The sequence below is a fragment of the Dendrobium catenatum genome, unplaced genomic scaffold (assembly GCF_001605985.2).
Source record: "Dendrobium catenatum unplaced genomic scaffold, ASM160598v2 fragScaff_scaffold_21, whole genome shotgun sequence".
NCBI classification, from domain to species: domain Eukaryota; kingdom Viridiplantae; phylum Streptophyta; class Magnoliopsida; order Asparagales; family Orchidaceae; genus Dendrobium; species Dendrobium catenatum.
The window spans coordinates 153,226-176,856 of record NW_021318483.1 but is presented as its reverse complement, the minus strand read 5'-3'; the positions used below and the strand labels follow the sequence as shown (position 1 = coordinate 176,856).

Below are 23,631 nucleotides of genomic sequence, written 5' to 3'. Positions count from 1 at the left end.
TGTTAGTAGTGACAAGCCTCATCTAATTGTTGGTAGTCATGGTGGCATGGGAGATGATAATGACTGTAAAGACAGCAAATGTGAAGTGAGTAGTGAGAAGGAAATAATGTCTAGTGGGGATATGGGGAAGTTTAAGCTTGCTAAAGAACTTAGAGCTTTGGGCCCCATCAAGAGAAGCTCTAGAGAAAGAAATGTGGAAGGGGGTTTGAAGAAAAGAGGCAGGGGCTCTTCCCCCATAGGTGCTTAATGAATTCTATTATTTTTTGGAACTATAGGGGGGCGCAAAAGAGGGAGGCCTGTCTTTATTTAAAAGAGATTATCAAGGATCACAAAGTCTTCTTTGTTGGTTTGATAGAAACTAAAATTTCTTCTATGGATAAAGAATTGTTTATAAGGATGATGGGACAGGGCTTGGACTTTTTTCTGCTTCCATCTGCTGGGCTCTCTGGTGGTATTATGGTGATGTGGAGGTCAAATTTGGCGTCTTTTTCTGTTGTGAAAACTTCTGACCAATGTGTTATGGGTGAACTCAATGTCTTCAATAGAGGAGTTTGGATTATCACTACTGTTTATGCTAGCAAAGAGTCCGTGAGAAGGAGGTGTCTATGGGATCTTGTACAGGGGGCTGCTCAAAGTAATATTCCTTCTATTATTGGAGGGGATTTCAACTGTATTTTGTCTAAAGAAGATAAGAAGGGAGGTAGGAGATTCAAATTCAATCAAGGTTCTCTGGAGATGGTGAAGTTTATGAATGAGAATGATTATCATGAAGTTGGGTTTCTTGGACCGAGATTCACTTGGTGAAACAACAAGAAGGGAGGAGATAGAATTCTGGAAAGGCTTGATAGGTGTCTTCTTAATTCCTTGGCAATCAACAAAATACAAATAACTTTAGTTAGGCACCTTGCTAGAGTTGCATCGGATCATTGTCTGATTGCTCTGAAGGTGTTTGAGACGGATTGTAAGGGTAGAAGTGGGTTCAAGTTTGAAGACACTTGGCTTTCTTTCAAAGAAGCTGAGCATATTGTTGCTAATAGGTGGAGGAAGACTTTCTTGGGAGATTACATGGAGATTCTCAACAAAAAATGCAAAAGAACCTTAAAGGATTTATTTTATTGGAGCAAGAACATATTGAAAGAATTCTTCTTGGAGAAAGATATACTAAAAGCTAAGATTGTGAAATTGCAAGAAGAAGAATCTGAATTCAGTTGGTTGACTGAGGAAAAGCTTTGGTTACTCAAAGCTAAGGTTAAAGAACTTAATTTGGTTCTTAATAATCTTAACACTTGGTGGAAACAAAGGGCAAAAGCTAAGTGGATAAATGAGGGTGATGTAAACACCAAATTTTTTCAGTCCTTTGCCAACTCTAGAAGGAATGCTAATCGAATTTCCCAAGTTAAATACTCTAATGGGATACTAACTGAAGATACGAAGGAGATTGAGGAGGTTTTCAGGAGGTTTTTTCAAGGGAAATGGAAGTACAGGAACTGCAATTTTTCGGGTTGGCTTGAACTGAGGAAAGTGCTGGATGACTGTGATAGTGAACTGTTGATTAAAGACATGGAAGAGGCTGAGATTAAAGAAATTATAGTCAATTTGGGCAGTAATAAATCGTCGGGCTTTGATGGAATTACCCATTCCTTTTTCAAAGTCTTTTGGAATACAATTCGAATGGATGTGGTGAATGCGGTTAAGCAGTTTTTTGTCACTGGTTTGATGAACAAAGAATGGAAAGACACCTTAATTGTGCTCATTCCTAAATCTCCTAATCCCAGTACTCCTTCGGCTTACCGACCTATAAGCCTTTGCAATTCAATCTACAAAATTGCTGCTAAAATTTTATTGAATAGAATGTTGGGCATCATGCCCAGGATCATTTCTGAGGAGCAAGCGGCTTTTGTGAGAGGTAGGGCAATCTCTGATCATCTTTTTTTGGCACAGGAGGTCTTCAACAAAATGAGAATTTCAAAGGCTTGCAATGGCTACTTGGCTATTAAAGTAGATATGGAGCAAGCATATGATAGTATGTGCTGGTCTACCTTGGAGAAAATGATGCTTGATATTGGTTTCCCTTCAAGATTTGCTCATTTAGTGTTGGAATGTGTTACTACCCCAAGGTATTCTATTATGATCAATGGTGAGAGGTCCAGCTGGATTGAGGGGAAGAGTTGCTTTCGTCAGGGATTCCCTCTATCACCGTTTCTCTTTATTATTTGTTCCCAGTTGCTTTCGAATGCCTTTATTAGCAGGAACTCTGATGTGGGTATTAGGATCTCTTCTAATTCCCAGAAGATTTCTCACCTCCTTTTTGCAGATGATATTTAACTATTTCTTGAAGCTAAATTGAAGGTCATGAAGAAGGTTAGAGAGACTATGAGGGACTATCGCAATTGGACTGGTCAAAACATCAATTACCACAAATCTTCTTTGGTTTGTAGTTGCTCAGTGGAGAGGAGGAGAATCAAGATTTCCAAATTTATGGGTATTAAGTTGGTTAATGAATTTGAGTATTTGGGCATCAAATTGGCATTAAGACGTCTAAGGAAGGAGGACTTTCAGGTGTTATTGGACAGGTCCAGTAAAAGGATTAATGCTTGGGGAAACAAATTTATTTCCTTAGCCGGTAGACTGGTTTTAATTAAATCAGTTGCTCTTTCTCTTCCTTTGTTTGTCATGACTCATTCCCTTATTCGAATGAAAATTCTGTTGGAATTTGAGAAAATGTGTAGGGACTTCATTTGGAACAAAGTTGATGGTAATAGGGGCATTCATTATGTTTCATGGGAGCAATTATGTAAGCCTAAACAATTTGGTGGATGGGATGTACATTCTGTTGTGGATAGGAAGGATGCAATGAGAGCCAAGATTGCTTGGAAATTAATTGACAAACCTGAGTCCTTATTGAGCAGACATCTTATTGCGAAGTATGGAGTAGATTGGTGGAGCTATGAGCTAAGTAGGAGCAGCTCCTCTACGTGGAAGATTATGTCTTCTGGTTGGAAGGCACTCAAGGATCATGTTAGAAGGAGAATTGGAAATGGATGTAAAATTAAAGTGCTTAAGGATACCTTGATTTTAGATAAGCCATTACTCAAATGGCCAACATTTGTGGGTTATTTTGAAGATGAGGATGCTTCTCTGGACGGCTTTATTTCTGATGGCTGCTGGGACCGTGGAAAACTGGGTAGGTTCTTTGGGATAGATCTTGTTGATCTCATTTGTGAAGTTAAGATTGATAATGGTATGCATGAGGATGGTATGGAATTGAAACACAAGTTGTCTGGTAAGTCCTTATCTGCATTAATTATGCAAGACAACTTCAAAAACCAGGATGACTTGATGGCATTAAGTTGGATTTATAAATTGGGTTTAAATGAAAGAGTGGAGATATTTATATGGAGGATGGTTTCAGATGCTCTCCCTTCAGGTGCTTTCTTAATAAGGAGGAAAATTGTTGTTGATTCTGATTGCCCTTTGGGATGTGGTAGTGTGGAGGATATCAATCATATTGCAGCCAACGGTTGTAAACTCAGGAAAGTGTTGTATGTGCTGAGAGGATGGGGATTCCAGGTTCCAGTTTTTAATAGTTGGGAGGACTGCTGGACTAGTCTTCAGGAGCTCAAAGATGGGAACTTGTTAATGGTAAAATTGTATTTTACTGTTATTTGGTTTATGCGGAATCATAGAAATAAATTTAAACATGGAGACCCGGATGTTAGTGAGGTGTTCTTAGCTACTTCAATTCTCAGCTTTATTTGCCTGGATAAATAGAATTTTGGCCGATCAAAGAACTGGGTTGTCTATCAGTCCCGTGGATTGTCTTCCTGTGAATGGCAACCTCCTCCCCCAGATTGGATCAAGATTAACTTTGATGCTTCACTGAAAGGCAATTATGAGGCAGGTTTTGGTGGTATTGCAAGGGATTACAAGGGAAGGTTTATTCTTGCTTTTGGGATAAAGAAAATGCATTGGGACATTGCCCAGTTGGAGTTGTCCGCGGCTTCAGCTATTACAGAAATTATACGTGATAGATTTGATGATATTGGTGGGATTATAGTTGAAGGAGATAATAAAAATGTTAGAAAATTTCTTCACAATTTGCACAGTACACCGAAGAAAGTGGATAGGAGATTGGATCTTGAAGAATCTTCATTTCTTAATAAGGTAAATAATGTGATTTTTCATTGGGTGAACCGTAGTTGTAATAGATTAGCTGATTTCTGTGCTAATCATGCTCTTATTTCTGACTTTTTGTGGGATTTGTTTTGTGAGAGTGAGCTACCTTCTTCCTTTTGTGAGTTGTTAAAGGAGGATTGTGTGAGAGCTCTCCACTATCACTAGTTTGTATCTAGGTCTTTGCTTTGGTTTTTCTTTCTATGCAATATTAGCATTCTTCAAAAAAAAATATATCATTTCCTAAGAACTATTGCCTAAGTTTGAACATCCAAACATAGTTACTCGATATGATCATTCAATCATTATCATGGTTTGCAGTTTTTTTACCAATATTGCTTAATTACACACCTCAAACTACCCTTCTTGAATATGGTCCTTCAACCACCTCACTTGATTACGATCCTTGAACCATCATCATTCAATTATGTTCTTCTAAATATTATGGCCCAACAATATTTCTTTGATCACAAACACGTGACTATGATTGCATAGTCATTATTGCTCAATTATAATCCTTTGAACACCATCGCATAATTGTGATCCTTTATTAATTATCACCTAACTATTGGCCCCTTTCGGCTAATTATGATCTCTTAACCACCATCACCTGACTTTAGGCCTCTTACCACCATTACCTGACTAATATTCCACCAACCACCATCAACTATCCATCATCTCTCAACAGCCATCACATGACTATGACTTCCTAACCAACATTGCTTGACTTTAATCCTTTGACCACCAATGATAGACCACAATCATCAAACCACTATCACTAAACTTTGATCCATCATCCAACTTCACCCAAAGATAGTCCTCTAATAACTATAACTTGATTATGGTCATCTGACCACCATTTCCTGACTATGGTTCTTTGACCATTTCATCGTATTCTGATCATTCAACCACCTTAGTTGATTATGATCTAATGACCATTATTGTCAAAATATGGTCCTTTGACAATTATAACCAAACTAAGATCCTTTAATTTCTATTGCATGACTATGGTCTACTAATTAACATATCCTAATTATAATCTCCTAACCACTATTATGTCACTGCAGTCTCCTTACTATTATTGTATGACTACACTTGAACCTTCAATCATCACCATAAGCTATAAGATTGATGCATTCCAATATTAACTCTAACTCTTAATGTTAACACCAACTTTAATATAAGACTTCTTGGTCTTTAGTCTCCCCTCCTCAAAAGAAAATGAACAAATAAAAAACAAACTATCTCCTTAAGATATCTCCTATGACATAGGGCTCTTTCAACCTTCACCTTGAAATTTGTTTGATGTAATTTATATCCACTATGTTGCATTAACACCTTGTCTAATCACAAGTATAGTTTCATCCAAATATTTATTATGAGGCTCTTGATATTTGATTAAAAAAGATTATGGGTTTCTATTTTATGGAACTAAAATAGTGGACTAAAAAAAGAGAGATGCTTGAAAAGCAAAGGAAAAATAATGGGTTTTTAATTATTTTTTTCTAAATGTGTATGTTTAAATAAGATAAATAAATTCGAATGCTACATTTAAAAAATGAGTTGTTTAGTGGAATATAAATTAAACACATTAAATTATTTTTTTTAATTTGCTATAATAAGTTTCAAATTTAAAATATGATGGACGATAACATCCAAGAGTGAGGGGTAATGTGTAGTGCCAAATGTGAGTAAGAAAACATGAGTTCACAAATTTTAAGTTTTCTTAATATTTAGAATTTATTTGACATGGAACAAGTTTAAATTGGTAAAAAATGGACATTCTTTGATGTTCCAAATTCCTATACAAATGCTTTGTGATTAATTTAAATTAATATCAAAATTTAAAAAAAAAAATCAAACCTCTATAAAAAAAGATATGTGGAAGTTTTGTAAGTGACACCAAAATTTTTATGTGAAAAACCTAGAAAGGGGAAAAACCATGTGGCTTGACCTAGTTAGGATGATCCCACTAGTATTTATATTTGATTACAACTGAAACTCTTCCCCAAGGGAAGGCATTGAAAAAAATATAAATTATATTATTGAAGAAGGGAGAGCTCTCTATGGGAATTTAGTAAAAATCTAAGTATTGAAGGCGAGGGTCAGAGTTGAAGTTGACAACATTTATCAATACTATAAATGATGCTTGTGTTTACATTATTTGTAATGGTCGTTGTTGAAGCTAGTAGGTATTTGAGTAGCCAAGTGATAACAACAAAAAGATTATAAATTGATGGTTAAGAAAAATGCTTCATTGGGCTGCTTAATAACATAAATTTGTGTAGAAAATTCTGCGAGAAATCTACCAAGGATATTTGATAAATTTGAAATTTTTTGTTACTGCGTTGCTAAAAAAAGTGAACTTGTATGAAAAGGGTTGAGAGGAACCACCAAGAATTTGTGACTTATTCGAGGTTTTTTTTATGGCACTGTTTGATGAAAATAAACTCTATCCCTGAATGTTTGACATATTCGATATTATTTGTTAAAGTGTTGCTCAATGACATTTGCCTAAATGGAAGAAGATGAATCAAACCATGTGGGATTGATTGTACCTTGATTTGGAGGGGTTAATCATCACATGTATCCTGAATAAAAGTTGAAGATTAGCCTATGTCACAACTAGACCTGATATGACCCAAAATTGCATAGGTCATACCACGTTAGATTGTGGTAAGACTCAAACCCTAAGATTCAGTTGGGGAGGTACTTAAAAAAAACTTTCAATTTAAACAAATCACAGAGCTACTATAAATATAAATAAAGTGGAAGACTGATGAATATAAAAATGATTGTCTATTTAAAATACATGTATAATCTGAGATATCTACAACAACACTTGGTACATACAACAAAATAAAATAAAAGTCAAGCCTATAAAAACTAAAACTAACAAAAACATACCTACATCATTGATTGGTCAAATCCTACTATCTAAAACTACTAAAATTGCTCATAAGCCTTCCCTGGCCTAAAAATGAAAGTAAAAGTAGGAATGATCTAACACAGCTCAATAGACTATGCAGCTTAAAATAGATATCAATAATTAAAATCAAAAGAACTAAAAATATTATGACATAATAATAAACTGAATTATTATGAAGAAAGCAAGAATTAAAGTATATACTAAAATTGAATACATTTAATTAATCAATGAGATGTACTGAAATTGAAATATAAATAAATATCTTATTACAATTTTTAGAATAGCCTTTAGGCTTCAGCAGCATAACACACCTCATATCAGAATCCCACATTGATATCATAATGGATCCAACATAACATCACATTTTATATTAGAATCCCACCTTCATAGCCCACTAGCTCCAACACAACATCACATGTCATGTCAAAATCCCACCTCAACATTTTATCGTCTTCAGCATAAAAGAATTATATCTCATCAATCCACTAGCACCACCATTAAAGAATCCTGCCTCGGTCACCAACTATCCCTAAAATAACATCACTTCTCATTTATGTTTAATTTTCATGCATTTTATTAATTAATTGATAATTACACCAACTTCAAAAATTATAAAGATGCCTCGACAATTGGCAATATAAACACTACTGAGCAAAAATTCAAATTTTAAAAAATTAACTAAATTATCAGAGATAATGTATCACAACATTCTGAAGATTTAATTAAACAAAAACAAAAATTTTATATGTTAAAATAAATTTTTGAATTGAAATAAATTTCTAACTATGCTGACGGATAAAAAACAACCAGTAAAAATTTTTAGAATATACTTAAAATGTTCATAATCTCTATAATATATAAAAAATTATACCATAAAAGTTTTATAAAAATAAAGTTATCCTCCTTTTCTGTTAATGAAAATACAAATTTTATCAAAAACATTTTAAGAATAAAAAGTTATTAAAAACTATAATAGGAAAAATGTAACTTACATCGAGACGAGCGCTACAATAAAAAAAAACGTAACTTACATCGAGACGAGCAAATTTTTCAACTGAGCTTATGGACAAAAATGACTCTATGCCCACCAACCCTAGCTTTTCTTCTTCTCTCTCCTCTCTTCTCTCTCATTTTCCCAAAATCATTCTCTGTTAAATGAATTATGGGAAGATAAGTGGGTTTATATATTTAGATAAAATATATTAAGGGTATATGTTTAATTATTCCAATTATTCATAATCTAGCCTACAAATTCATATAAATCAATTTATATCTTCAAATATGGAGATTCAAAATTTATGAAAAAAATATTCAAAAGTTAGCTTATCATGTCTAGAATGATCGGGTAAAATTGATTTATAAAATAGGCACCTAAATATCCCAAAATCCCCACTTTTACTGACATATGCCAATTTTTAAGTGAATTTTGATAATGCCAAAAAATTAAAAAAAAAAATTAAATAGGGCGCTATAATACCAATGCTATAGAGAAAACAGTTTATAATTTGGACTTAAAATGACTCCATAAAGGAATTTTGACTATTTTAAATAAAAAATATATTTTTTAAAATTTTGACTTATAACAATCCACCCACCTTAAAAAAAATCATTTTCAACATTTATAGGCCAAAATAAATCAGAATAAACCTAAATATAGTTGTCTCAAATCAGATTATTTCTTTTAAGTAGCCTCTCTGGCAATTTTGCACTTACATTGTACCTTAACCATCAGAATCTATTTACTCCTCAATTTTCTGACGTCATATGCCAGAAACCTATCTGGCTCTTGATTATAGTGCAATTTTAGATGAATTGCAACATCATCAGTAGATAATCTTTTTTCATAATCTGATATCCATTTCTTAAAGAAGATACATGAAATATATTGTGTATATCTGACATACAACCAAGCAATAACAACCTATAAGTAGAACCACCAATCCTTTCAATAATTTTAAAAGGTCCAATGTACCTTAGACTCAGCTTACTGATTATTCCAAATCTACTAAGACCTTTGATAGGGCTAATCTTGACATAAAAATTTTACCAATTTGAAAATCAATCAACCTATACTTCTGATCATGAAACTGTTTCTATTTATTATGTATATCTCTCATTTTTTTTATGATCTGATAAATCTTTACTATAGTGTGATCCACAAAAGCTGATACTATCACTTATCTTTCACCTAGCTCTATCAAAGACAAAGAGCTTCTACACTTTATACCATACAGGGCTTCGTAAGGAGCCATATTTATTTTTGATTGATAATTGTTGTTATATGTAAACTCTATCAGTGGGATATAACCCTCCCAACTGCTGTCAAGGTCTAGAATATAGATTCTCAAAAGATCCTCTAGTACCTGAATAGTCCTTTCAGATTGTCTATCCATCTGAGGATGAAAATTCGTATTGAAGTGCACTTGTATATCTACTCCTTACTAAATACCTATCCATAACCTGGAGGTAAATTGACCTTCACAATCAGATACAATCACCTTCAGCACTCCGTATATTTTAGTAACATCTTTTATATATATCAATGCCAACCTATCAACTAGTTTAGTTTGTCGAATCAAAAAGAAATGTGTCAACTTTCTCAAGTGAGCAATAACTACCCATATGTCATAAACCATTATCTCAATATGAGAAAACCCATAGCAAAGTCCATCATTGTCTCCTCTCATTTTTACTTAGGAATATGTAATGACTGTAAAAAATTGTTCATTACTATTGCTCTTCCTTTACTAACTAACAGGTTTAAAATAAACTCTACTACATCCTTCTTCAAGCTAAGTGACCATAACATACCTTTCAAATCTTCGTACATCTTATTATTTCCTGAATGAATAGTATAGCCTAAAAAATATGTCTCATATAGGATCTCATCTTTAAGTTCACCAACAGAAGGAACACATAATCTATCCTTACAACAAATGACTCCTTAATCAGATAATAAAAGTTCAGGTCTCTTACCAATATTAACCTGACAACTTAACTTCAGATACTCTATATCTAACTTCAGATCTTCCTGAATTATTTCATACATAGTAGGTTGAATAATCACCTAAGCTAACAAATTTTGGCATGTATCAATTTATTCTACCTCGATCTCTAGCTTCTTCAAAGCTTGAACAAGAAAGTATACAAAAGTAAGCAAAAAAAGAGAAGTACCCAAAATCTTTCTACTCAATATATCTACCCTAATATTTTTTGTACCAAAATATTACTGAACAGAAATATCATAATCCTTAGTCAAATAAAGTCATCTCCTTTATCTCAAATTTAGATCCTTTTGAGAAAAGTTGTACTTCAAAATTTGATGGTCAATAAAGATCTTACAACTAACTCCATATAAATAATGCCTCCAAATCTTTAAGCAAATACAACTTTTGTTAGCTCTAGATCATATATCAGTTAAATCTTCTTATGAGGTTTCAATTATTGCAATGCATATATAATAACTGAAACTTCATTAGGAATGCTAAGCCCTCATGAACTAGCCCAAGGCTAACCAAGAGGGGGGTGAATTAGTATTTTAAAAACTTTTAATCAAAACCACAAGCACAAATCAAACAAAAATTCACAATAAAGAAAAGAGTGGAAATTAAATGTGGAAGAAGCGGTAAATAAAGAACATAGAAATTTATAGTGGTTCGATCAAATCGACCTATGTCTACTCCCCTGAGGCGCCCTTCGATTATTACACTAAACTCAGTGACTCTCCTTTTTCTCTCACAGCAAGGCAGAGAAGCCTTTACAAAACCTCCTTTCCATCGACACCGGTGAGGCAGAGAACCCAACTCCTTTTGTTTCCTCCTGAAACAGGCAGAGAACCTTGATCAATTACTGAAGTGAACCTCTCTTGAACCTCTAAGAATAAGAGACGATGATTGGAGAAGAAGACTTGGACCCTTGCTTGGAGCAACCCTTATGAAACCCCTCACAAACTCCCCCTCATAAGATCCTCTCTCTCTCTCCCTCTCCTCTAAGCTCTCTCAGGTCAAGACAGTAGCAAAAGATGATTTTTTGGGTAGAGCAAGTGGTCTTAAATAGAAGAGCTTTATAATAGCTCTTTATTTAAACAAATTGACTTTATTGTCCAGTACAATATGGAGATCATCCTAGATGATCAGCGTAAATTTAGCTCAATCAGCCCAGATGGTTTGGGACAATTAGAAGGTTTTTTGTTCATATCATCCAGGTCGATAATATATTGGGATGTATGATTAGTACAAATCGAAGAATATCATCTAGATAATTGTACTAAATGGGTGTCTAGACGATGGAAAATACCTTGATCGTCCAGGCCGATCCCACGATCATCCCAGCCAATTAGTTCAAATCCATGGAAATCATCCAGAGCATCGTCCTGAATAGGAGATGTCTGATGTTTGATCATCCAGGAGCAACAAAGGTTTTTGAACTAATCGTCCTGTCAATCCTGCAATCGTTCAGGATGAAATGATCCAGTCAATAAAACCTTAATTACTTTTCTTAATCTCCATATTAATTCAGGCATAGTTGAAGGACATCATCCAAGCTGATGACCTAGATGAAGATAAAAAAATAAAGATACCTAAATAGTTCTAGCGGCAGATTCTTTCTGATTTGAGCCTATCGTCCAGGCCGATTCGAATATTATCCAGGACGATGTGCTTAATGATGGCTGCCATAACCAGGATGCCCTAATTAAGGATTCTATTTTTTTAACAGATCATCCAGGATGCATGATTTATGGATTATCTCAGATGATGTGACCAAAATTAGTAAACTCTAAGAAACAGACAGAAATTTTCCCAAGGTGTGTTTGTGCAAGGTTACTTAGCATCATGAACCACATCTTTTATAATTGACTCAAAAAAAGAAAAAAATTACAAACTGACTCAGACTTAGTCTTCCTAATCTTGAGCTAGCATGAGTTACACTCGATTTTGTAGACCTGAAATGTTAGTAGGCAAAGCAATCGTAGAGAAGCCGAAGTATCATGAATGTTTGTTCTCATCAAAATTAGAATTTCTAAAACCAGATTTGTAACAATCTCCCTATTTTTAATGATGGAAAATACAAGATCAATTGAAGTGTCACAGAAATTAGAAACAGTGTATCAAAAAATTCAAATTGAACTAAAAATAGTACAACTATTACAGTACATAAAATAGGTACAACTACTCTCTCTTTTGACTTCACAAAAAGGAGGGAAAAGAAACATAACAAAAACTATTAAACAGAATAACAACATTAAAAGAAAAAAAAAATATCACACAAAAACAAGCTAACTAAAAGAAATATGGTCCCTGATCATCCGAAGCAGGAGGTGGTGGTGGTGGTGGATGTGGCTAAAAGTAACTGAAAAGAATCGTGAACTATTCCCCAAACCAGGCCAGGTAAAAAAGGTGGTCATATCATCCAGGACGATCAGATATCATCTAGGATGATAAGATATAGGCAATCGTCTTGAGGAGTCAAGCCAGACAATCGTTAAAAAAGAACATCGTCCTTGCCAATTAGGTGAATCGTCTAGGACCATACACAATAATGGAACGTACCGGCCAAATTTAAAAATGTTTAAAGCATTGCCATGTTTATCATCTTGGACAAATAGGTGGATCGTCCAGGATGATCATCAATAATTTATCATACTGGCAGAATTTAAAGGCTTTCAAACGTATTGCCACATGTATCATCCAGGACTAACATATGGATCCTACAGGTCGATTTCCCATAATTGAGCAAAGATTGTGAAGATTATCCAGGATGTGGCGGATCATCCAGGATGATCACAAATAATTGAAACAGAAGACGATCATATCGTCCAGGATGATAGTGGGTCGTCCAGGATGATCAGAAGCATAATAGTCAAAATAGCCATGAGATGATGTATGAAGAGTGAATTGAATGGATCGTCTGGGACATTGTGGCAAAAAGTTTCAAATCAGAGGATGGATGGGAAAATCAAACAAAGCCCAAAAACATGAAAATCAACTAAAAAGGGATAAAACTAAAATACAAAAAAGAAAAAAAAAAGCATCAAAAAGAACAAAAGAGAAACAAACCCCCTTTTTTATAAATATGCCTTGAATATGATAAATTTTACATGTGATTGAATTCAAAAAATTTGTAAAAAACAATGAGTTAACATCCTCAAAATCTAAAAAAATGGTAGAACAATCAATCCTGTTAGCCCTAACTCAGACTTCATCCAGGATAAACCGTCTTTTGAAAACAAGAATCTAAATCAGAAAATATATATATATATATATATATATATATATATATATATATAATGGATTATTATAGCAAGATTAAAAAGATCTCAATTTAAAAGTTCAGTTGTTAATTTGAGATAGATTTTTGTTTAGAAAAGAAAATTACACCACTAAAAGAAGTTAGAGAGATTGATACAATCAAGAATGTTTTCCCATTTAACTAATTTAGAGATGTTAATCATTTACTACAAAATTTTAAAAACAAAACATAGCATAAGATATCAATTCAGTGGTGATTAAAAGAGTAATAAAGCAACAAAGAAAAAAAATAAAAAATATAAACATAAGCAAGAAAAATAACTACAAAAAGAAAACAACAAATAACAGAAAAATGTCAGAAATCAGTAAGAATCAAGTTTATGCATTTATGTCAATCACACCCAATCTGGTCCTTAAAGTGCTGAAAGTGTCGAAGACTAGTGATTTAGTAAAGATATCAGCCAGTTGATTCTCAGTTGCCACATTGTGTAACTCGATGTCTCCTTTGGTCACATGGTCTCTAATAAAGTGATGTCTTATGTCTATATGCTTGGTCCTTGAATGTTAGATAGGATTCTTAGAAATGCAGATGGCACTAGTGTTGTCGCAAAGGATTAAAATTATACCTACAGCTAATCATAAATCCAAAACTTGTTGCTTCAACCAAAAGACTTGGGCCACACAACTTCCTAAAGCAATGTACTCAGCTTCAACAGTGGAAACTACAACAGAATTTTACTTTCTACTAGACCAAGAGACTAAAGATTGTCCTATGAATTGGCAAGTCCCTTAAATGCTTTTTCTATCCACCTTACATCTAGTAAAATCAGAATCAGAATATCCAATAATCTCAAAAGAAGTGTTGTGCCTATGATACCAGATTCCTAAGTTTTGGGTTCCTAAGAGGTATCTAAGAATTCTCTTAACTGCAGTCAGGTGGGATTCTTTAGGATCAACTTGAAATCTAGCACAGAGATAAACACTAAATATTATATCAGGTCAGCTAGCAGTCAGGTAAAGTAAAGATCCAATTATCCCTCTATACTTCTTTTGATCAATTGATTTTCTATTTGGGTTCTTGTCTAACTGAACACTAGAGGTCATGGGAGTATTAATTGGCTTGATTTTATCTATTTCATATTTCTTCAAAATGTCCTTTATGTACTTTGATTGATTTAAAAAGGTTCTATCATCTAATTTTCTTATGTTAAACCCCAAAAAGTAGGACAACTCTCCCATCATACTGATCTCAAACTTCCTACTCATTATTTAGAAAATTCATCACATAGCCTTTTATTAGAAGATCTAAAAAGTATATCATTGACATAGATCTAAATAATGAGTAATTCATCTCATACTTTCCTCAAAAAAAGGGTAGTGTCTACGCTCCCCTTAATAAACTCCCTCTCAAGGAAAAATATGCTAAGCCTCTCATACCTAGCTAAGGGTACCTGCTTTAATCCAATAAGGCCTTTTTTAATTTGAAAATAAGATTTGGAAATTAGAAACTCTCAAAACCTGGAGTTGCTCTACAAACACATCCTCTTTTATTACCTCATTTAAAAAGGCACTCTTAATGTCCATTTGGAAAAGCTTAAATCTCTTATAACAAGCAAAGGCTAGAAGCACTCTAATGGCTTACAATCTAGCTACAGGGTAAAGGTCTCCTCAAAATCAATCCCTTCTATTTTGTTGTACCACTTAGTCATTAATCTTACCTAATTCATAACCACCACACTATAATCATTAATTTTATTCTTAAAGACCCATTTGGTTCCAACTACACTTTGTCCCTTTGGTCTTTCTACAAGCTCCCAAATATCATTCCTAATAAATTGGTTTAATTTTTCTTGCATGGCTAAGATCTAAAACTCATCGGAAAGGGCTTGATTAATGTTGGTGGGTTTAGTCATTGAGATAAAGGCATAGTGGTTCATTTCCTTCCTAAGTCCATGCCTAGTCCTAACACCTTCAGAAGGGTCTCCTATGATCAATTCTTTTGGGTGACTCAAAGAATATCTTCAATCTCTATGCAAGGTGTGTGTAGGTTCAACCCTTTCCTCCAGATTTATATTTTCTACTCCATTGGGTAATCTCACCTACTTCTTCAGTGTTTTGGGGTTCTACCCTTTTCTCCAAATTTTCAATATCTTCAACTTCATCTTCATCCACAACTCTAGTCTTCTTAGGATCAGATTCATCAAACACTACATGAGTAATCTCCTCTACCACCAAAGTCCTCTTATTAAACACCCTAAAGGATTTTCCCACACTCGAATATCCTATGAACACTCCATCAAATTTGGGGTCAAATTTTTTAACAAGCTATATTTACCGCTTCAGCCCAAAAGTATTTTGGAAGCGAATACTCAACAAGTATGGCTCTAGCGGCTTCAACTAAGGTTTGATTCTTTCTTTCAACAATCCCGTTCTACTAAGGGGTCCTAGGAGCTAAGAAGTTGTGACTAATCCCCTTATCCTCATAGAAGTCTCCAAATCTCTCATTTGTAAACTCTCCCCTATGATCACTATAGATGGTCAAAATCTCACAACCTAGTTTTTTCTGAATCCAAGTGAATAAGGATCTAAACTCATCAAAGGACTCTTTCTTATGTGACAAAAATCTAATCCAAGTAAATCTCGAGTAGTCATCGATAATCACAAATTTATAAAATTTTCCCCCTAAGCTGACAGTGCTAATGGGTCCAAATAAATCCATGTGAAGGACTTCTAAAGGTCTAGAGGTGATAATGTCATTAATGGAGTGAAAGGAGGATTGGACTTGCTTCCCTAATTGGAAGCCATCACTAAGGTGATCTTAAGAAAATTTAAGCTTGGGGACACTTCTAACTAGGTCTTTCTAGGTCACTCCCCTAAGGACTTTTATACTGGCATGACATAATCTCTTGTGCCACAACCATGAATCATTAGCAGTAGTTTTTAAGTAAAATAAAGCAGCACATTCAATATTATTTAAGTCAAGCAAGTAAACATAATTAATCTGCTTTCCCTACAAAATAGTATTATTATTTAAGCTTATGATATAAGTGTTTGCCAAAAAATTTATGATGAAGCCTTTATCGCATAGCTGACTGATGCTGAACAAGTTGTGTTTAAGTCCATCTACGAGCAAAACATTTTCAATCAAAATGTTTTTAGAGTTTTTTATTATACTTGCACCCACCACTTTCCTGGCGGTGTTGTCTCCAAGAGAAACCTTGCCTCCAGCCCTGGCCTCCAGTGAAACGAATTGATTAGCATCTCCAATCATGTGTCATGAGCATTCGCTGTCCATGTACCACATGCTTTCATGAGGCATTTTGTGATAGCAAGTTTATAAAATCATCAAACATCATATTTAGGAACCCAAATATATTTGGTTCCCTTCTTATGAAAAAAAGAATGTAATGCATGTATGTTATGATGTGAATCATGCAATGGGTCTCTATACCCAATGTGTACTACGGTGAATAGTGCAAGTGTGTGAGATGTGTCCTAGCATGCCACATAAAAAATATCTAATACTAGGAAAAGGATTTCTTAATCTATTTGGGTAGTAATGCTTCATTTTAACGTTATGAGATGCATGTAATATTGGTTTGTTATTTTCAAACGCTTTAAGATTTTTTAAATTTTTAATCTCTTGTTCTAACTTAGCATGAGATGACTTCAAAGAATCATGTGCATCAGAAAATTCAGTATATTTTTTATGTAATACATCAAACTCATCAAGTAATGACATGTGATTGCTATCGATTGTAGAATTATCTTTAAGTAAAAATTCATGCTCGTTTTATAAATTTAAAAACTCTAATTTCAAACTAGCATGTGACTTCTTAAGTTTCCTATATGATGTATGAATTCATTCAGAAACTTCAAGTAATTGATTACAGGTTAGTTAACATATCTCTTCTTGGTCACTTTGACCAAGATGATCGTCAGCCATGAAGCACAAGTTTATTATCTCCTCTTCAGCTTCAGTCTTAGAAGAGTCTAATGCAGAATCCACCCATAATGCATTTTGGAACCTCTTCTTATCCTTTTTGAACTTTGGTTTATCCTCATCTTTCTCCTTGCTTGAGTGAGTTTTAAGTGTAGCACAATCAGCTTTGATGTGTCCCGGCTTCCTACATTCAAAATAAATCAAATCATTTAAATTCTTAAATTTTTTGCTACCCTTACCTTTATTCCACGAATGTAGTTCTTATGCTTCTTCCTTATAAATCTTTTAAATTGCATCGTGATTAAGGCAACATCATCACTTTCAAACCCGAAAGAGTTAGTGTCCGAGTCGTTGGCCTTTAGCGTCACATTTTTCTCCTTCTTCTTCTCACCTGCATCAAAGTTTCTTTAATTCACCCCTTGCTCATAATCAATGAGTGTTCTAAGTAAGTTATCAATTGAATAGGTAGTCAAATCTTTAGATTCAAAAATTGCAGTAATTTTAGCATCAAAGGAAGCATGCAAACATCTCAAAATTTTATTAATTTTTTCATAATTTATGAGTTCTCTTCCTAAAGCATGCAATGAGGTGACATTTTGAGTAAATATTGTATATATGTCAGAGATCAATTTATTAGGTTTCATATGAAAAAATTCGTAGTCATAGAACAAAATATTCATCCTTGATTGTTTAACTTCTTTGGTTCCTTCATAAGTGATACACAATTTATCCCAAATTTATTTACCAGTGGTACAAGTTAAAACACCATGTAATCTTTAGACTTTAAAGCACAAATAAAATAGTTCAAACACTTTGCATTAAATTGTGCTAAATTTCAATCATCACAAGCCATTTAGTAAAAGGAAGTGGAATAATAATGCCATTAAGTTTACCAGTCAGAGGTGTATAACCATCTTTAACAAGCATCTACATGCGATAATAAATCGATTGTAAAAATATAGACATGCGAGTTTTCCAAAAATCAAAAGGAATATTATCAAACAAAGGTGGTCGGGTAATATAATACCCTTCTGTAGTATTACGATTACTGGAGTTAGCCATTGATCAAAATTCAAAAGCTTTCAAAAACTCAATTTTATGAATCCCGCTTTGATACCACTTGAAAGTTCGTTAGGAATGTTAATCCCTCATGAACTAGCCCAAGACTAACCAAGAGGGGTGGGGTGAATTGGTATTTTAAAAACTTTTAATCAAAACCAAAAGCACAAATCAAACAAAAATTCACACAAAAAAAAGTGTGGAAATTAAATGCAGAAAAAGCAATAAATAAAGAACACATAAATTTATAGTGGATTGGTCAGCTTGACCTATGTCCACTCCCCAGAGGCACCCTCTAAGTATTGCACTAAACTCAGTGACTCTCCTTTTGCTACCACAGCAAGGCGGAGAAGCCTTTACAAAGCCTCCTGTCCACCGACACAAGTGAGGAAGCAGGTAGAGAACCTTGATCGATTGTTGAAGTGAACCTCTCTTGAACTTCTAAGAATAAGGGACGACGATTGGAGAAGAAGTCTTGGACCCTTGATTGGAGCAACCCTTGTGAAACCCCTCACAAACTCCCCCTCACAAGATCCTCTCTCTCTCCCTCTCCTCTATGCTCTCTCAGGTCAAGACACCAGCAAAAGATGATTTCTTAGGTATAGCAAGTGGTCATAAATAGAAGAGCTTCAGAAAAGCTCTTTATTTAAACAAACTAACTTTATCATCCAGGATGATATGGATATCATCCTAAACGATCAGCGTAAATTTAGCTCAATCAGCCTTGAAGGTTTGGGACAATTAGAAGGTTTTTTGTTCATATCATCCAAGCTGATAATATATTGGACTGTATGATTAGTACAAATTGAAGAATATCATCTAGACAATCGCATTGAATGGGTGTCTGGATGATGTAAAAATACCTTGATCATCTAGGCTGATCCCGCATCCCAGCCTATTAGTTTAAATATGTGAAAATCATCCAAGGCATCGCCTTGAATAGAAGATGTCTGATGTTTGATCGTCTAGGAGCAACAAAGGTTTTTAAACTAATCATACATAAATCTTTTTTCTCCATTGGTCCTATTAAAAGTTCAATTTTCATTTTAAAAAAAGCGACAATGCTAAAGTAAAGTTACAAATTTTTTTAGTAGAAATATGCTACGAGCATAAACAAGACACTAACACTGATGTCGAGGGAGTAAAGTGTCTAAAGCTATACCCTATATAATATAAATCCTATAAATTACTTCTAACATGAGTAGTGAATCATATCGACAATTCTTTCACTTAATATATATTTATTAAGTGAAGCAATAAATTCCTAAAATTCCTCTAGCTACTTTCAATGAAAGCCGTAAGTCTAGTCTTTAGGGGTAATAAGTAGAAAACAACTTAACTCTAGACCCCTTAAATGGGCATCTTAGCCTATATGACTAAGTTGTAAGACCCAGCATTTAGGCTACTTCTAAGTGAAACAGTAAGACCCGCATGTTAGGGAACTTCTAAACGAACGACCCTATAACCAAAACTCAAATCCCTTTGGACATCTTAGCCTATAGGACTACGTCGTAAGACTTGTAATTTGGACTACTTCTAAGCGAAGCAGTAGTACCTTTTGGTGAAGCATCACTAAAAACTTATAATCTACTAGTAGCTGAAGGAATTTTTAGAATCAGAACATAAATCAAATGATCCTTCATCATCTAAAAACTCTCCTTACACTATGGAGTTTATACAAAACCTACTTACTTCTGAGTTAGTCTTGTCATTGGCGAAGAAATTCAAGAAAACCCTAAGCAAACTTTCAATAATAACTAGTCAAGCCTATGAAACTACAAATCTCAAAAATTTTCATCAATCTCGACCATCAAAAATAACATGAACCTTCTGAGGATTTATTACAATACCTACACTACTCACTACATGCCCCGGAAGGAAAATGCCAATTAACCAGAATTCAAATTTTGAAAACTTAGCATATAACGGATGCTACCACAGAATAAATCAAAATGTCATATATAAATATTATCACAAAATTGCCCAAATATTTCCTAAAAAACTATGTTCATCAAATTTATAAACACCACTAGTTATCAATTTAAATGGCATGACCAAAAACTCACAATGCTTGTATCTAGTACTAAATGAAGCCTTCACTACAGACTCCTCTCTCACCTTTAATTAATGATAATCAGATCGTAGATCAATCTTAGAAAATATTGAACATCCAACCAGCTAATCAAACAAGTCACCAACCTTAGACAAAAAATGCTTATTTTTCATAGTGACTTTACTCAACTCATTGTATCCAATGTTAATGAACATCAAATCATCCTTTTTCTTCATAAAAAAATAGGTGATCCCTACAGAGACACTCTAGGTTGGAAGAAACCTCTATCAGGTAACTTCTAAAGCTGAACCATCAATTCTTGAAGCTCCTTAGGTGCCTCCTATACAGAGCTTTCAAATTTCGGGTTATACCCAAAAAAAATCTACAAAGCTCTGCCTCTCTATCTATTGATAAAATAACTAACTCCTCATGGAAGACATCTAAACATTCCTAAACTATATAAACATTACTTATAGATGCATTAGAGATGTGAGGATCTCTAATAGATGCCAAAACAATTAAACTACCTTTTCTCCAAAGTCTATCCACTTCTTGAGTAGAACTCAGACAAGATAAAAAACCTCTTACTTCTTGAAATATATTGCTCTTATAGGCCAAAAATAAGGTGATGCAATTTTTTAAATAATCAATATGATCCTCATACTGACTTAACCAAATTATACCCAAAATAATATATACCGCAAAAATTCACTGGAACTTCACTTCCTATTATAAATCTCAATGTTGTAGAAGTAGAATCTACTGGCTATTAAACCATATCCAGTCAATAAAGTGATAAACTGAGAAAAGGGTAATAAAACTGAAGGCAAGTGCAATAAAAAAACTTGGGAATAAATGAATGATTAGCTATAGAATTAATTAAAATATGATATGGTTAATTAGAATTGAAAGTCATAACTATAAGTGGAGCATCTCGAGCCTCTTACTAAGTCAAACTATAAATTCGTAGTTGAATATGGATCAAAGAAACAAAACTACCAGCACCCTGCGAACCTCTAAAATGCTAACCTCATGATCTCAGACCAACATCCTGGCTACCATAAGTCTCAAAATATGGTTAAGGTGGTATTGCCCTCAACTTACCCACGGTTGGCTGTCCAGAGCTATCAGCTCTCAAATCAAAATATATATCAAAGCCTCCCTATGAACACTTAGAAATACTATGTTCAAACTAACCGCAAAAAAGAACACTTACTTAATGCTCTATAACACTAACCACTGTGCTTTCTGCCACACTACCAACATAATGGGGCCTCATTGATTTAAAAATCAGAACTAAAAATACTGCCTCTATTTGATATAGAAGAAAATGTTACTAACTGCCCCCTCCTTCCAAACATAATATGTACCTACTCTTTTCACCTGAATGACTATTACTAGCCATCTCACTACCAAACATCTTCCTACTCGCAGACCATTACTATTGAACTGCTTTCAAATAAATTTTTATTCTCTTGGCCCTCTCAATCAACTAAGCAAAGTCAATATTATCCTATGCCAGTAATGGCTACCTCAAATCTTAGAGTTCCTCCTGAAATCTTTAACAGTTCTCATTAAAACTACTAACCAACTTTGGAACATACTAGACCAAGTAATAAACTCTATCTCGTACTACATCAATGACATATTTTTTTGAATCAACTTCAAAAAAAGAGCTTTGTATCTTTTTCTTAGTAGATAGAGATACAAACCAAGTCCTGAATGTCTATGTAAACTCTTCCCAGGTAATTAAGGTATTTGCATGACTCTAGAACTTCTATCTGTGCTAGACCAATCACCAACATTCTACCTCCTCACCAACAAAAATGTAGCTATTGTAACTCTCCTCTTAGGATGATAATACATTTCATCTAGAGTAATCTCTATTCTCATCAACCAATCCTTAGTTGCTCTAGGCTCAATAGTACATGAAAGTTTAGGTCGATGTAATCTCATGAAATTCTATAAATATTTATCCATTTCATCAGAATTGGTACCAAAAACCTAGGTATGAGCCTTACCTACCAACTATACTACTATGCCTGCAATATGAGAAATCAGCTTAGAACTCATCATAGGAGTTATATCTTGAACTTGAGGTATGAGCTCTGCCCATTGGTTATATTTGGATCTAGTAGAGGTGGATTAACCATCATATGAATACTGAACAAAGTTGTTTAATTGCTTCTCTTGTTGGCAAGCCTTTTTTACTGGATGGAAATATGTTCTAATGGATTAGAAGTGAATTTGCTAGGATTTGTGTTCGTATCAAACTTGATGAACAAGTTCCTCTAGGAGTATGGGTGGAAGGTGAATCTAGAAAATTCTTTCAAAAAATTGAGTATGAAAAAGTTTCTAAACTTTTTGTTACAAGTGTGGCAAGATTGGTCACTTGCCAACATCTGAGAATGAAAACATCAAAGAAAGTTCCAAAAATGTTGCTAAGGATGTGGTTGCTACTAAATTTGTTGTCCAAAGGGCTGCTGGACAAACTGATTTGGCCAAGAAGATAACTGAAGACATGGGAAACCTTGAAGAGGCAGGGTATGGACCCTGGGTGCACGTTAGATATGGAAAGAAAAAAAGATTTCCATATAATGTTAACAAGGTTTCTGATAAACTGGTGAAAGAAGTCTAGAAGGCTGTTTCTACTGCTGTTCCTATTCAAATTTATGGCCAGAATTTAAATTTGGTAAAGTTTATTCATAACAAAATAGACAAATATTTTGTTGATAATCAAAGGACACTCTATTCTGGACAGAAAGAAGATCTTGTTGCTGCTGATTCTATCAATTCTGGAACTATTAATGCTGCTGAAGAAAATAATATTGTTGTATTTAGCAATTCAGAGTTGGAAGAAGGTGAAATGCTGGCTAATTACTCCGGGTTTGATAAGAATATTCCATCTAGTAAGATCTCTTTTGCCCCTACACCCGTTATTGTTAACAATAATATGTTTGAAATTCTTAATAATGTTGATGAAGATGTGGAGAAGACTAAAAATGTTTTGAGAAATAACATAAACGATGAGGATGATTCTTCTTCGGAAATGAAGAATAAGAACATAGGAGCAGTCAATGCTAATATGGAGAATTCTACTATAAAGAGAAAATTGGAAAAAGAGCTCAAAACTCTTGGACCAATTAAGCTCATGACTAGAAACAGGAAATTGGAAATGGGAATTAAAGCCAAAAGGATTGGGGCTAGTCCCCCTCCAAACCAATGA

At 34.0% G+C, this 23,631-nt stretch overlaps 1 protein-coding gene across 1 annotated transcript; it reads left to right on the top strand.

Moving 5' to 3' along the window:
* Positions 1–399: 399 nt before the first annotated feature.
* Positions 400–23,631, top strand: LOC110108384. The gene is made up of 7 exons (XM_020839011.1): positions 400–800; positions 900–2,117; positions 2,224–2,263; positions 2,350–3,642; positions 3,772–4,164; positions 22,780–23,028; positions 23,167–23,631. The coding sequence occupies exons 1-7, from the start codon at positions 400–402 to the stop codon at positions 23,629–23,631; spliced, it is 4,059 nt and encodes a 1,352-aa protein (XP_020694670.1).

What these genes read in the sequence shown, in the direction of transcription:
- LOC110108384 (XM_020839011.1), top strand. Translation starts at nt 400, where the DNA reads ATGGGACAGGGCTTGGACTTTTTTCTGCTTCCATCTGCTGGGCTCTCT. An exon ending in CTTGGACCGAGATTCACTTG is followed by an intron (nt 801 to 899) that starts GTGAAACAACAA and finishes AACTTTAGTTAG; the next exon opens with GCACCTTGCTAGAGTTGCAT. An exon ending in AAGATGGGAACTTGTTAATG is followed by an intron (nt 3,643 to 3,771) that starts GTAAAATTGTAT and finishes CTGGATAAATAG; the next exon opens with AATTTTGGCCGATCAAAGAA.